The sequence below is a fragment of the Amia ocellicauda genome, chromosome 8 (genome assembly GCF_036373705.1).
Source record: "Amia ocellicauda isolate fAmiCal2 chromosome 8, fAmiCal2.hap1, whole genome shotgun sequence".
In the NCBI taxonomy this organism is placed as follows: domain Eukaryota; kingdom Metazoa; phylum Chordata; class Actinopteri; order Amiiformes; family Amiidae; genus Amia; species Amia ocellicauda.
In genome coordinates this window covers 10519028-10531748 of record NC_089857.1, presented here as the reverse complement: position 1 = coordinate 10531748, position 12721 = coordinate 10519028, and the positions used below count along the sequence as shown (strand labels likewise).

Sequence of the window (12721 nt, the reverse complement as noted above, 5' to 3'; positions counted from 1 at the left end):
CACTACATTATTAATTATATTGAAGTCTTTGCTTGTTAGGATGAAAGTTGAGTTTCAATTGTCACCTTTTTACTATGCGAGAGCATCAGATACTCACAGTGTTAGATTTTCAGATGTGTTTCCTGAAATACTGTTGTGAAAATGTGTTTTTACAAGAAATAAGAGTTGAAACAATATGCACCACTGATGGTTATCCCCTCACACACTGCAGAAGTGATGAAACACTGAGGTGAAGACATCTTCATTTCCCAATTGATGTTGCTGCACTTCAGCTTTTACAATTGAGACGGTCAGCTTCAGTGCTCAAGTATTCATGCACTTTTCATAGCTACTCTGTTTCCAGTTTTGGGTAATATTTACATACCAACCACCTAATCGGCCACATTTGAAAAATACCAATCCCAAAATCACCTGCTAACCGTCTATGATACGGTCTATGAACTGATGCTGACATTGCAGCTGAGATTAACATTCCAGGAGGGTCTTATTTTTCTCCGTGCCTTTGTTTGTTGGCTTGTATTTTGACAACACAGCTGTAGTAAAGACTGTGTTTATCATCCAGAAGACTCTCCTGTTGCTCTTGCTGCTGGTCTGCCGCAGTGTAATGGGCATGATGGTTTTGGGCATTCAGGAATCGTTTTCCAGCAGGAAACTCTGGACTCCGGACTGCCCAGTCTCTGGACACTAGCTCCAAATGTTACTGTCATCCGTTTTTGTACACTTTGATGTGGTTTGGCCATGTCCAAAATCCATTAGCCTATCTTTAATGTGAAACTAATTGGATCGTAAAATAACAAAACTAAATGACTCTAAACAAAATATTAAACGCATTGTAGCAATTATTATTCCATTATCCCAAATATTATATATCCCATATTATTATCCCACAGACTCAAGCGTAGCATGCACCCTATCTTAGAGCTGGTTAAGGCCCAATACTGTAATGAAATTTGCAGTGTTTATTTTAAATTAAAATTACCAGCTACAGCTTCCCCTTGAAACAAAATGCTGATTTAACCATATAAGGTTTTACAACAAGAAAATTTGTTTTAAATTACTTAAATATACAGTTTCTGTTTTATTCCCTTTTTTGTACTGCTACTGACTTCTTGCCCAACAGTGTTTAAACACCTGCAATTGTATTATACATTTACACTGGCTTTGGTTGCCCTGGTTGCTAACGGCTGTGGTTTGTGACGGTGCAGGACTGAAAAGCTCTGCCCACAGTATAAGCTCTGCTGAGACCGGGGATACTGAATGATCAGGCTTGCTACTTGGTTTCATCATACCTGATGGCTACAAATGATAACTTAATCTGAAATGAAAGGGAGGGTTTTTTATTCAAACATTGTGCTGAAAAAAATCAAATTTTCAACCTTAAATTGCCCTTTTCCCCCACCTGTGGTTTAACCTCTGCTTGTAACCATAAATCAATTTGGGAAGTGTGACAAAAGATAATGTTTTATTTCTGACACAAAGCCGAACTCTCCAGTAGAGGGCACTGCGTCACTGTATTCATTTGTACAGGAATTCTCTTTTGAACTTCCTGGTTCCATCTGGTGGCAACTTTGTGTGCAAAAGGTGCTGCCAGAAAAGTGTGTTGCATTAGAGGTTTTAAAAACACGTGAATGCATGGCCTTTTCTTGTGTGATCCAGATTTCCTTTCATTAAATAATAAAAATGTATTTTATTATGAATCTATAAATGACTAAATCTATACGTGACTACTGCTGCCACTACTAATACATTTACATTAAGGGCATCAATTCACTACAGAATGGAGTTAAAGGGTTAAAGTATATGAAAAACAGTGTGGAGTCCCTTCTTTAATTAAAGTCCATTTACTTCTATGTTATTTTGGGCTGCCCACATTTGCTTCCCCCCTGTCCACACCCAACTCCCACCCACCCCCACATGACACCTCTGACTGAGATGCTCTGTGTTCTGTAACATTGATCCTAATGAAAGACCCAAGATGCCCGAGTGTGGTTGAGTGATTTGAGCCACAGCTCAGTGTGGAATGCGCCTCCATGCTTCCTGATCACTGCAATTAGTGTCCGAGAACAAAAGGACCATAAAAAAAACAAAGGGCTTTTAAAGCCTTCCAAGAGGGCATGTTTGCAATCGGGAACAGCAGGAGTCCTTTAAGAAGGTCGCTGTTCCAAGTGTTGCTTGGGTTGGCTCAACGAGACGAGGGAGCTTGCTGGAGCTGACGTGCAGCGTCAATGTCTGCAAAGGCTTCTGGGAGTACAGAGCTGGCATCAACGGAGAAATTTGTGTCACTGGAGCCAACTTTTACAGTCAGAACAGAGCGTCACTCACAATAATATAATAATACATGATCTGCTATTTATTTATTATTATATAGTGTGTAATTTTTTTTTTTTGGAAGAAAAGCCTGATTGACTCAGATTGTACTGATCCTGGCACAGTAACATACACCTTAAACTGTAAGAAACAATATTATAATCAGATCAACATTTCTTTATATATAATCTTTTATGATGTATAACTGTGGGCGGCAGCTCTAAAACCAGGGCCCCTTGCCTTGCGCTCCACTGTGCCAGAACGCTTGGCTCTGCAAGGCTGGGAACTGTGGAGACCTGCTCTGATATCCTGAAAGGAAACTGTAATGCATTGCTTGTCAGATCACACAGTCAGTCTTTGGCATTGTCAATATAATTGCTCCTTTTTATTGGCCACCTTTTCAGTTCTGTTTTATTTTGGGCCTGTTAGTAGCTTCTGTAATGACACATGCATATATTTATGTTTATTTGTATCTCCTACTTGTGTGAACATCTATGTACAATAACAGACATTTTCTGTAAGATTGGCCTTTAAAACATTGAATAGTGTGGTTACTTATCTCAGATCAGAGGATTATCTCCAGTGATGTAAGTCATGTTCTTGACCAGCTCTCACATGCATCAGTTCTTTTGTAATACAAGTGGAAGACCACCCACGGAAAGGTAACACTAAACTACTTCTGCTCTTGTAAACTGTTATTTATATGCTTATTTAAAAAAGAGAAAAAAGAAAAGGGAGGAAGAACCAGATTTAATCCTGAAATGACAACAGCAAGAGTATGGAGTGCTTGCACAAACCTCCACAGTTATTTATTTAATGTCTTTTCAGAAGAAGAGATACCCCTGCTGTCTGTAAAACAGTTAAAAGAGCCGATGTGTGCAAAAACCTTTCTTATTATTTGTCTGGAAATTTAATTTTAAAAAGCACAGATCATATTTATTTTAGCTCTTAGGTTTCTATCCCTGCCTCCTCAACACACTTGGATGTAGAATGACCATTTAAGTTCTGAAAAAACAACTACACAGTATAAAAGAATGAACCCCCATCATGCTGTGGCCTGGGAATACTCGCTGCAGGCCCCCAATCCAGCTTATCTGTAGGACATTGCTACACACATCTCAAGGCTTTTATTGTTCAATTGAGCACCATCTCTCCCTATTTCTCCCATTTATTTATATATTTTAATCTGCATAGTTTTAAAATGGCTTTATTTATGCATGTTTCTTTATGAACATGCATTTTAAGGAAATTGGCACAATGTTTGTATCACATCTAAAACAATTAATATGGCAACAAAGAAGTAAACAGAACATTGTTGTAAATACTGTCTAGACAGTGTTCCTGAAACAAACAATACATTCATAAGCACAGCTCCGTTGTTGGTTTGTGTGATTCTTTTACTGGATAAGTTGTTGTAAGCAACTGTAGGTCTCCGTTGCTTTCGGTGATCAGGATCTGCTTCTAGCCTTGCTGCCTGTTGAGTCAGAAAATACTTGAGCTGTAAAATAAAGAAAACGAGTAAGAAAGCATGATTCTGGATGCTCTACGTTTCGTGCCACACTTACATATGCATGGTCGCCTTCACTTCTTTCTGTTCAGTCGAAACTCTGTTATAGCGGTAGCCACCCATCAGCACTTGTTCAGTGATGTTGGAAAAGTAGAACTTTCCCTGGAGGAAAACCTGTTTGCTAACCATTAGGTAAGAGCCAGAGACGAGCAGACAGGTTGCTGCTCTAGACCTGAGAAATCAAAACTTTATGAAATACTGTGCCGGCTTGCTCTCATATCTTGCCTTCCCACAGAGAGGGGGAATGTGTTCACAAAATTAGTCCTATTGAGTGGTAATGGCTTAAATGTCCAAACTGCATGTCATATGATAATGTGATTGATTGTAGTGCATTCAGTTTGATATGTTGTTTCTGTATAGCTCAATTTAGATGCAACAATTTACAAATCTGGACTATCTTTAGGTAAGCATAAAAAAGATCATGCTTACCTTGTTTAAACTGACCTTCCCTTTCCTGTTCAGATCATACCACTGTTACGAGCCAATCATGGAACCCCTCTAATGGCAGGCATTGTATTTCTGGCTCAGTCTTTGTAAACACAGTTTATAAAAAGGAATTACATTGGCAAAAAGTATTGATTTAATGTTTGTAGTGACATGTCCTTTTAAACCTTAGAATAACAACATAAAAACATACAGTGAGGGGAAAAAAGTATTTGATCCCCTGCTGATTTTGTACGTTTGCCCACTGACAAAGAAATGATCAGTCTATAATTTTAATGGTAGGTGTATTTTAACAGTGAGAGACAGAATAACATCAAAAAAATCCATAAAAACGCATTTCAAAAAAATTATAAATTGATTTGCATGTTAATGAGTGAAATAAGTATTTGACCCCTTCAACTTAGTACTTGGTGGCAAAACCCTTGTTGGCAATCACAGAGGTCAGACGTTTCTTGTAGTTGGCCACCAGGTTTACACACATCTCAGGAGGGATTTTGTCCCACTCCTCTTTGCAGATCCTCTCCAAGTCATTAAGGTTTCGAGGCTGACGTTTGGCAACTCGAACCTTCAGCTCCCTCCACAGATTTTCTATGGGATTAAGGTCTGGAGACTGGCTAGGCCACTCCAGGACCTCAATGTGCTTCTTCTTGAGCCACTCCTTTGTTGCCTTGGCTGTGTGTTTTGGGTCATTGTCATGCTGGAATACCCATCCACGACCCATTTTCAATGCCCTGGCTGAGGGAAGGAGGTTCTCACCCAAGATTTGACGGTACATGGCCCCGTCCATCGTCCCTTTGATGCGGTGCAGTTGTCCTGTCCCCTTAGCAGAAAAACACCCCCAAAGCATAATGTTTCCACCTCCATGTTTGACGGTGGGGATGGTGTTCTTGGGGTCATTCCTCCTCCTCCAAACACAGCGAATTGAGTTGATGCCAAAGAGCTCGATTTTGGTCTCATCTGACCACAACACTTTCACCCAGTTCTCCTCTGAATCATTCAGATGTTCATTGGCAAACTTCAGACGGGCCTGTACATGTGCTTTCTTGAGCAGGGGGACCTTGCGGGCGCTGCAGGATTTCAGTCCTTCACGGCGTAGTGTGTTACCAATTGTTTTCTTGGTGACTATGGTCCCAGCTGCCTTGAGATCATTAACAAGATCCTCCCGTGTAGTTCTGGGCTGATTCCTCACCGTTCTCATGATCATTGAAACTCCACGAGGCGAGATCTTGCATGGAGCCCCAGAGCGAGGGAGACTGACAGTTATTTTGTGTTTCTTCCATTTGCAAATAATCGCACCAACTGTTGTCACCTTCTCACCAAGCTGCTTGGCGATGGTCTTGTAGCCCATTCCAGCCTTGTGTAGGTCTACAATCTTGTCCCTGACATCCTTGGACAGCTCTTTGGTCTTGGCCATGGTGGAGAGTTTGGAATCTGATTGATTGATTGCTTCTGTGGACAGGTGTCTTTTATACAGGTAACGAGCTGAGATTAGGAGAGTCCCTTTAAGAGAATGCTCCTAATCTCAGCTCGTTACCTGTATAAAAGACACCTGGGAGACAGAAATCTTGCTGATTGATAGGGGATCAAATACTTTTTTCCCTCACTTTACATTATGCAGCGTGATTTGTTATTTCGGAGAGTTGTCATTAGTTCTCACAATTCGGTCTACCGTTATTTTTGAAAAGCCAGGTTGACAAGCTGGTTTAGTTAACAGCTGCCCTTCACCACAGTTTATCCCTTTTCTTGTCAGCTCAAAAGCAACCTTTAAATAAAAACCTCTGGAGAGCATATAGTTATTCAAAGGAAATTGAGCCATTTTCAGGGCACTTCAGCTTCAATCAAGTCTCCAGTAGGCCAATGAATCGATGCATTTTGCGTTTGTGCTTCTAGCCAAGAGAGAAAAACTGAATGAGTCTGTCGTCACGGGCTCCGAGAGGGAGGATTGAAAATTAATTTCAGGAGGGCTCTCTGGAATATTTCTCCCGATTCTGGCCACTCTGAAGCTCACCCCTGCTTCACTCACACTCCTCTGTGCTTCCCAGGCGCTGCCCTTTTGACTTGCTGCCTTGTGATTGGCTGGCGCTGTTGTCACTGGAGAGGCGCGGAGCTGTCTGCCGGGCTGTCTGTTGCAGCCTCGTGTATCGTGTTCACCTCACTGAGCTCACCTCCTACCACCGTTCCCTTAAAATCTTTCCCAGATGTGTCCTGATATGGTAAAAAAAAAAAAAGGCGCGAGAGAGGGAGATAGAGGGGGAATTAAAGCAGTGAAATGAAGTCCAGATTTTGCTGTTTGTTCTGTACTCCATTAGGGGAGTGAACAACTCAGCCAGTTGACCCCCAGTAAACTGGCTGAATGCATTCCAGCAGTGTCATGTGTGCTGGCTAGAAAATATGGCAAATTGTCCCAGCTGCGGGTTTGTTTTATTATATCCTCATTCTATCAGGACCAACTAGCTGCCTGGCACCAGGCACCCAACACCAGGCCTGTTTGTTTGAGGCTATAACGGGAGGCAGAAAAAATTGCACCACGTCATTTTAAAACCCAGTTTTTGTGTTTGTGCCATTGCTCCACATCCCCACTACTGTGAATGGAAGTGTGCTAAAACCGCCTGGGCAGAAGTCATTGTGACCAGAATGCGTGGAGCAGGATGCATAACTCTTTAGTTTACAGTTGTTCACTGCACTGGGTTTTCAGGCACTGTGGTGACATTTTCTGAACATACCCACCCTGCCTCCCCATGCGTGCAGCCGCACCAGTATCCTGTGTCTGTGATTGCGCTGCTCAGCAGCACACCGCAGTCCCAGGCAGGTTTGAGCAACACGTCCCAGTCCTCCCACTTGTGCGGTCAGCTCAAGCCCTACACAAAACCCATGGACGATAAACATCTGCAGCCTGGCCAACACAGGACAACTGATTTTCAAATCAAGCAATGTCCCAACAGTAGGCCCAGGTTGTTCCATGACCATTGCCAAGACAACACATAATGAAAAAGGTATTCGCACAGTATTAAACTTATTCATTTAGAGTGTGTCACTTCAACTGATCTGATCATGCTCCACTCTAAGCAGCCAGTGTGTTTTTAACTCTGTATGCGATGCGTTCTCCCTTGACCTGCACATCAATGCGTGTGATTCGCATATGGTGGAAGTGCTGACCGTTTGTCTTTTGCTGGTGTCCCACAGATAACGGAGGGCAGACGCTGAGTGGGGGTAATAACTGGCCACTGCGGGGCAGGAAGTGGTCCCTGTGGGAAGGAGGGGTGAGGGGAGTGGCCTTCGTCAGCAGCCCTCTCCTGCAGCGCAGCAGTGTCGTGAGCCGGGAGCTCTTCCACATCTCGGACTGGCTGCCCACGCTGGTTGGCCTGGCTGGCGGCTTCACCAACAGCACCAAGCCTCTGGACGGCTTCGACGTGTGGAGGAGCATCAGGTGACGCCTCGGCTCAGCCTTTTTGTCCCTCTTTCTGCACTCTCTGATGTCCAAATCATTAAATTTATATATATATATATAATATAATATAATCAGCATATGAAACAATTAGTGGCAAATTTGAATACCTTACATTTATGTATTTTTTACAATGAGTTTCAGCATTGATCATTTTGGGAATTATATATTTTGAAAGTGGATTGAAATATATTTTTAAATAGATTGCACAAAACATCTATAAAGGGTCGAGTTAAATATATTTTACTTAATTGATAAATTAAACTATATTGCCCTATAGGACTTATATAAATTGAATATATATGTAATGCATTGACATGTATTGCAATATATTATTTTTACATATGGTTAATACACACAGGGATTAAAAATGTGACTGACTGAAAAGAGGATTTGCAGACTTGTCCACAGTTATTCTGTAACCCCTCTAATCATTCAGATTACCTAAATACATACTTGTAGCTCATTTAAAAAAAAAGTTATTGAAAGGTCAGGGAATAATGCATATTTCTTTTCCATCACCCTCCGAATTAATGGGGAACTTCACAGAAAATCCATAATTTCTCGGGTTATTCTACAAGTAGAAACGTATACTATAGAATGAGTTTTTCATGTCCAGTTCATTCTATGTACCACAAATAAGAGACTGAAAAATATGCCATGACGTCACGGGGTTGCTAACTCTGGAGCTGCTTTACTGGAAGTCAATGGAAAAAATCTGAAATTATGGATTTTCAGTGGAGTTCCCCTTAAAAAAAATCACACATAAAGTGAATAAACCTGTGTTGCAAGACTTAAGATTACCTTATGAACATAAATCAATCAATAAACAAACACAATCACACATTTTAAGATAATCAGATAAGCCCTTAAAGAGGTTTTTGGAATCCAAACATATTCAGGAAATGGAAACACACCTTATAAATGTCTTTAATAGCTGTAGAGAAGCAATCATTGGAGGAAATGCCTGCTGCATGGCCTATTGCTATTAGCATTAGTGTGCGGTAAGGTAAGCAGGGGCCTTGGGACTGGTGCCAAGGTCACAGTCTCTCAGGGTAAGATGTGCGTCTCTGTTGATTTTTGTGCATACAGTGACCAAATTTATATCTTCAAGGATATTGCAGATCCGTTTTATCCCTTGCCCATCTATTGTTCCAGGCTGGACCGTATCGAAGTGCACACTTCCCTATGAAAATATTCCATAGTAAACAGCTATGACATGCTGGCCTCCTGACATCACTGCTGTCTGTACAGGGGGGGCTGTTTTTCAGATTCCCCCCCCCCAGGCTTTCCAAAGGCATTTGTCACTGGAGTTTTCCCTTGCCGAGCGCAGACTGGCACCCATACTGCGCCAGACACAGACAAATTCCTCAGTGCGCATTCATGATATGGAAACATTACTCTGTTTTATATTCCCCACTGTTAAAACATCGGCATCTTTGTACCGGTCCTTTGGTCAATGAGCCTTTTGTGTGTTTGTGGGACTGATGATGTGTCAAAAAAGGAGGAAATTCCACAAGTCATTCTCCCACTGGTTTTCCCCAGCACATGTAGTGTCCACAAGAGATATAGGTTTTGTTTTATCAGTTGTGCATATATATATATATATATATATTACACACTGTGAAGGAAAAAAGTATTTGATCCCCTGCTGATTTTGTATGTTTGCCCACTGACAAAGAAATTACCAGTCTATAATTTTAATGGTAGGTGTATTTTAACAGTGAGAGACAGAATAACAACAAAATCCAGAAAAACACATTTCAAAAAAGTTATAAAATTGATTTGCATGTTAATGAGGGAAATAAGTATTTGATGCCCTATCAATCGGCAAGATTTCTGGCTCCCAGGTGTCTTTTATACAGGCAACGAGCTGAGATTAGGAGCACCAAAGAGACCAAAGAGCTGTCCAAGGATGTCAGGGACAAGATTGTAGACCTACACAAGGCTGGAATGGGCTACAAGACCATCGCCAAGCAGCTTGGTGAGAAGGTGACAACAGTTGGTGCGATTATTCGCAAATGGAAGATGCACAAAATAACTGTCAGTCTCCCTCGGTCTGGGGCTCCATGCAAGATCTCACCTCGTGGAGTTTCAATGATCATGAGAACGGTGAGGAATCAGCCCAGAACTACATGGGAGGATCTTGTTAATGATCTCAAGGCACCTGGGACCATAGTCACCAAGAAAACAATTGGTAACACACTACGCCGTGAAGGACTGAAATCCTGCAGCGCCCGCAAGGTCCCCCTGCTCAAGAAAGCACATGTACAGGCCCGTCTGAAGTTTGCCAATGAACATCTGAATGATTCAGAGGAGAACTGGGTGAAAGTGTTGTGGTCAGATGAGACCAAAATCGAGCTCTTTGGCATCAACTCAACTCGCCATGTTTGGAGGAGGAGGAATGACCCCAAGAACACCATCCCCACCGTCAAACATGGAGGTGGAAACATTATGCTTTGGGGGTATTTTTCTGCTAAGGGGACAGGACAACTGCACCGCATCAAAGGGACGATGGACGGGGCCATGTACCGTCAAATCTTGGGTGAGAACCTCCTTCCCTCAGCCAGGGCATTGAAAATGGGTCGTGGATGGGTATTCCAGCATGACAATGACCCAAAACACACAGCCAAGGCAACAAAGGAGTGGCTCAAGAAGAAGCACATTGAGGTCCTGGAGTGGCCTAGCCAGTCTCCAGACCTTAATCCCATAGAAAATCTGTGGAGGGAGCTGAAGGTTCGAGTTGCCAAACGTCAGCCTCGAAACCTTAATGACTTGGAGAGGATCTGCAAAGAGGAGTGGGACAAAATCCCTCCTGAGATGTGTGCAAACCTGGTGGCCAACTACAAGAAACGTCTGACCTCTGTGATTGCCAACAAGGGTTTTGCCACCAAGTACTAAGTCGAAGGGGTCAAATACTTATTTCCCTCATTAACATGCAAATCAATTTTATAACTTTTTTGAAATGTGTTTTTCTGGATTGTTTTGTTGTTATTCTGTCTCTCACTGTTAAAATACACCTACCATTAAAATTATAGACTGATCATTTCTTTGTCAGTGGGCAAACGTACAAAATCAGCAGGGGATCAAATACTTTTTTCCTTCACTGTGTGTATATAATATATTGTGTGTGTGTGTGTGTGTGTGTGTGTGTATATATAATATATATATATACACACACACACACACACAATATTATATAATATACACACACCGATCAGCCATAACATTATGACCACCTGCCTAATCTTGTGTAGGTCCCAAAACAGCCATGACCCATCGAGGCATGGACTCCACTAGACCTCTGAAGGTGTGCTGTGGTATCTGGCACCAAGACGTTAGCAGCAGATCCTTTAAGTCCTGTAAGTTGCGAGGTGGGGCCTCCATGGATCGGACTTGTTTGTCCAGCACATCCCACAGATGCTCGATTGGATTGAGATCTGGGGAATTTGGAGGCCAAGTCAACACCTTGAACTCGTGATTCATCAGCCCAGGCCACCTTCTTCCATTGCTCCGTGGTCCAGTTCTGATGCTCACGTTCCCATTGTAGGTGCTTTCGTCAGTGGACAGGGGTCAGCATGGGCACCCTGACTGGTCTGCGGCTACACAGCCCCATACGCAACAAACTGCGATGACCTGTGTGTTCTGACACCTTTCAATCAGAACCAGCATTCACTTTTTCAGCAATTTGAGCTACAGTAGCTCGTCTGTTGGATTGGACCACACGGGCCAGCCTTCGCTCCCCATGTGCATCAATGAGCCTTGGCCGCCCATGACCCTGTTGCCGGTTCACCGCTTTTCCTTCCTTGGACCACTTTTGATAGGTACTGACCACTGCAGACCAGGAACACCCCACAAGAGCTGCAGTTTTGGAGATGTTCTGACCTAGTCATCCAGCCATCACAGTTTGGCCCTTGTCAAAGTCGCTCAGATCCTTACGCTGCCCATTTCTCCTGCTTCTAACACATCAACTTTGAGGACAAAATGTTCGCTTGCTGCCTAATATATCCCACCCACTGACAGGTGCCATGACAACGAGATTATCAGTGTTATTCACTTCACCTGTCAGTGGTCATAATGTTATGGCTGATCCGGTGTGTGTGTGTGTGTATGTATATATGTATGTATATATGTATGTATATGTGTGTATATATGTATATATATATATATATATATATATATATATATATATATATATATATATATATATATATATATATATATATATATATATATATATATATATATATATATATATATATATGTGTATATATATATATATATATATATATATATATATATATATATATATATATATATATATATATATATATATATATATATATATATATATATATATATATACATGTATCATATGTTTTCATTTTTAAATTGCCAAAGAGGTACTTTGACACTCGGGCTGTGGCAGTTCAGTACCCTGTTGAGACAATCATCCAATTAGCTCTCATGTTCACTAGTTCCCATGAGCTGGTGATCTCTGACCTTCTTGATAATTGTCTTTTTGCCTTCTAATCATTTTGATTAATGATAATAATTTATGCAGTGTGCTATTACCCAGTTACATTTAAAATATAATAATAGCTCAAGTTTGTCACCTAGAAAATACTTTTTGGAAAAAAAAAAAAAAAAAAAAGTTAATTTTAGATAGTTATTTGGTTATCTTCTGTTTGCTACTTTTGAAAATACAAGACTTCATAATACTTTTAATTATCATTATTAATAAGAATAATATTATAATCATAAATAAGATGTAAAGATGTGCTTGGTACCTAGAATATGTTGGCTGTTTACTCGGACAGCAATTCAGGGGCCTTGATTCACTGTAATGCTATATTAAACATTCCCTACAGTATTTATCTTAGTATTACCTACACTTAAACAGATGGGAACATTTGTGTAGATTGCCATGGCAACCACCAGTTCTGACTCATCATATC

At 41.2% G+C, this 12721-nt stretch overlaps 1 protein-coding gene across 2 annotated transcripts in view; it reads left to right on the top strand.

The window, feature by feature from the left end:
- Positions 1-12721, top strand: part of arsb (arylsulfatase B) — a 40208-nt gene that overhangs the window by 5250 nt on the left and 22237 nt on the right. For both annotated transcript variants that reach the window (XM_066711978.1, XM_066711979.1), the window contains exon 5: positions 7502-7745. In XM_066711978.1, the coding sequence (XP_066568075.1) occupies positions 7502-7745 (244 nt within the window). The remainder of the gene's footprint in view (positions 1-7501; positions 7746-12721) is intronic.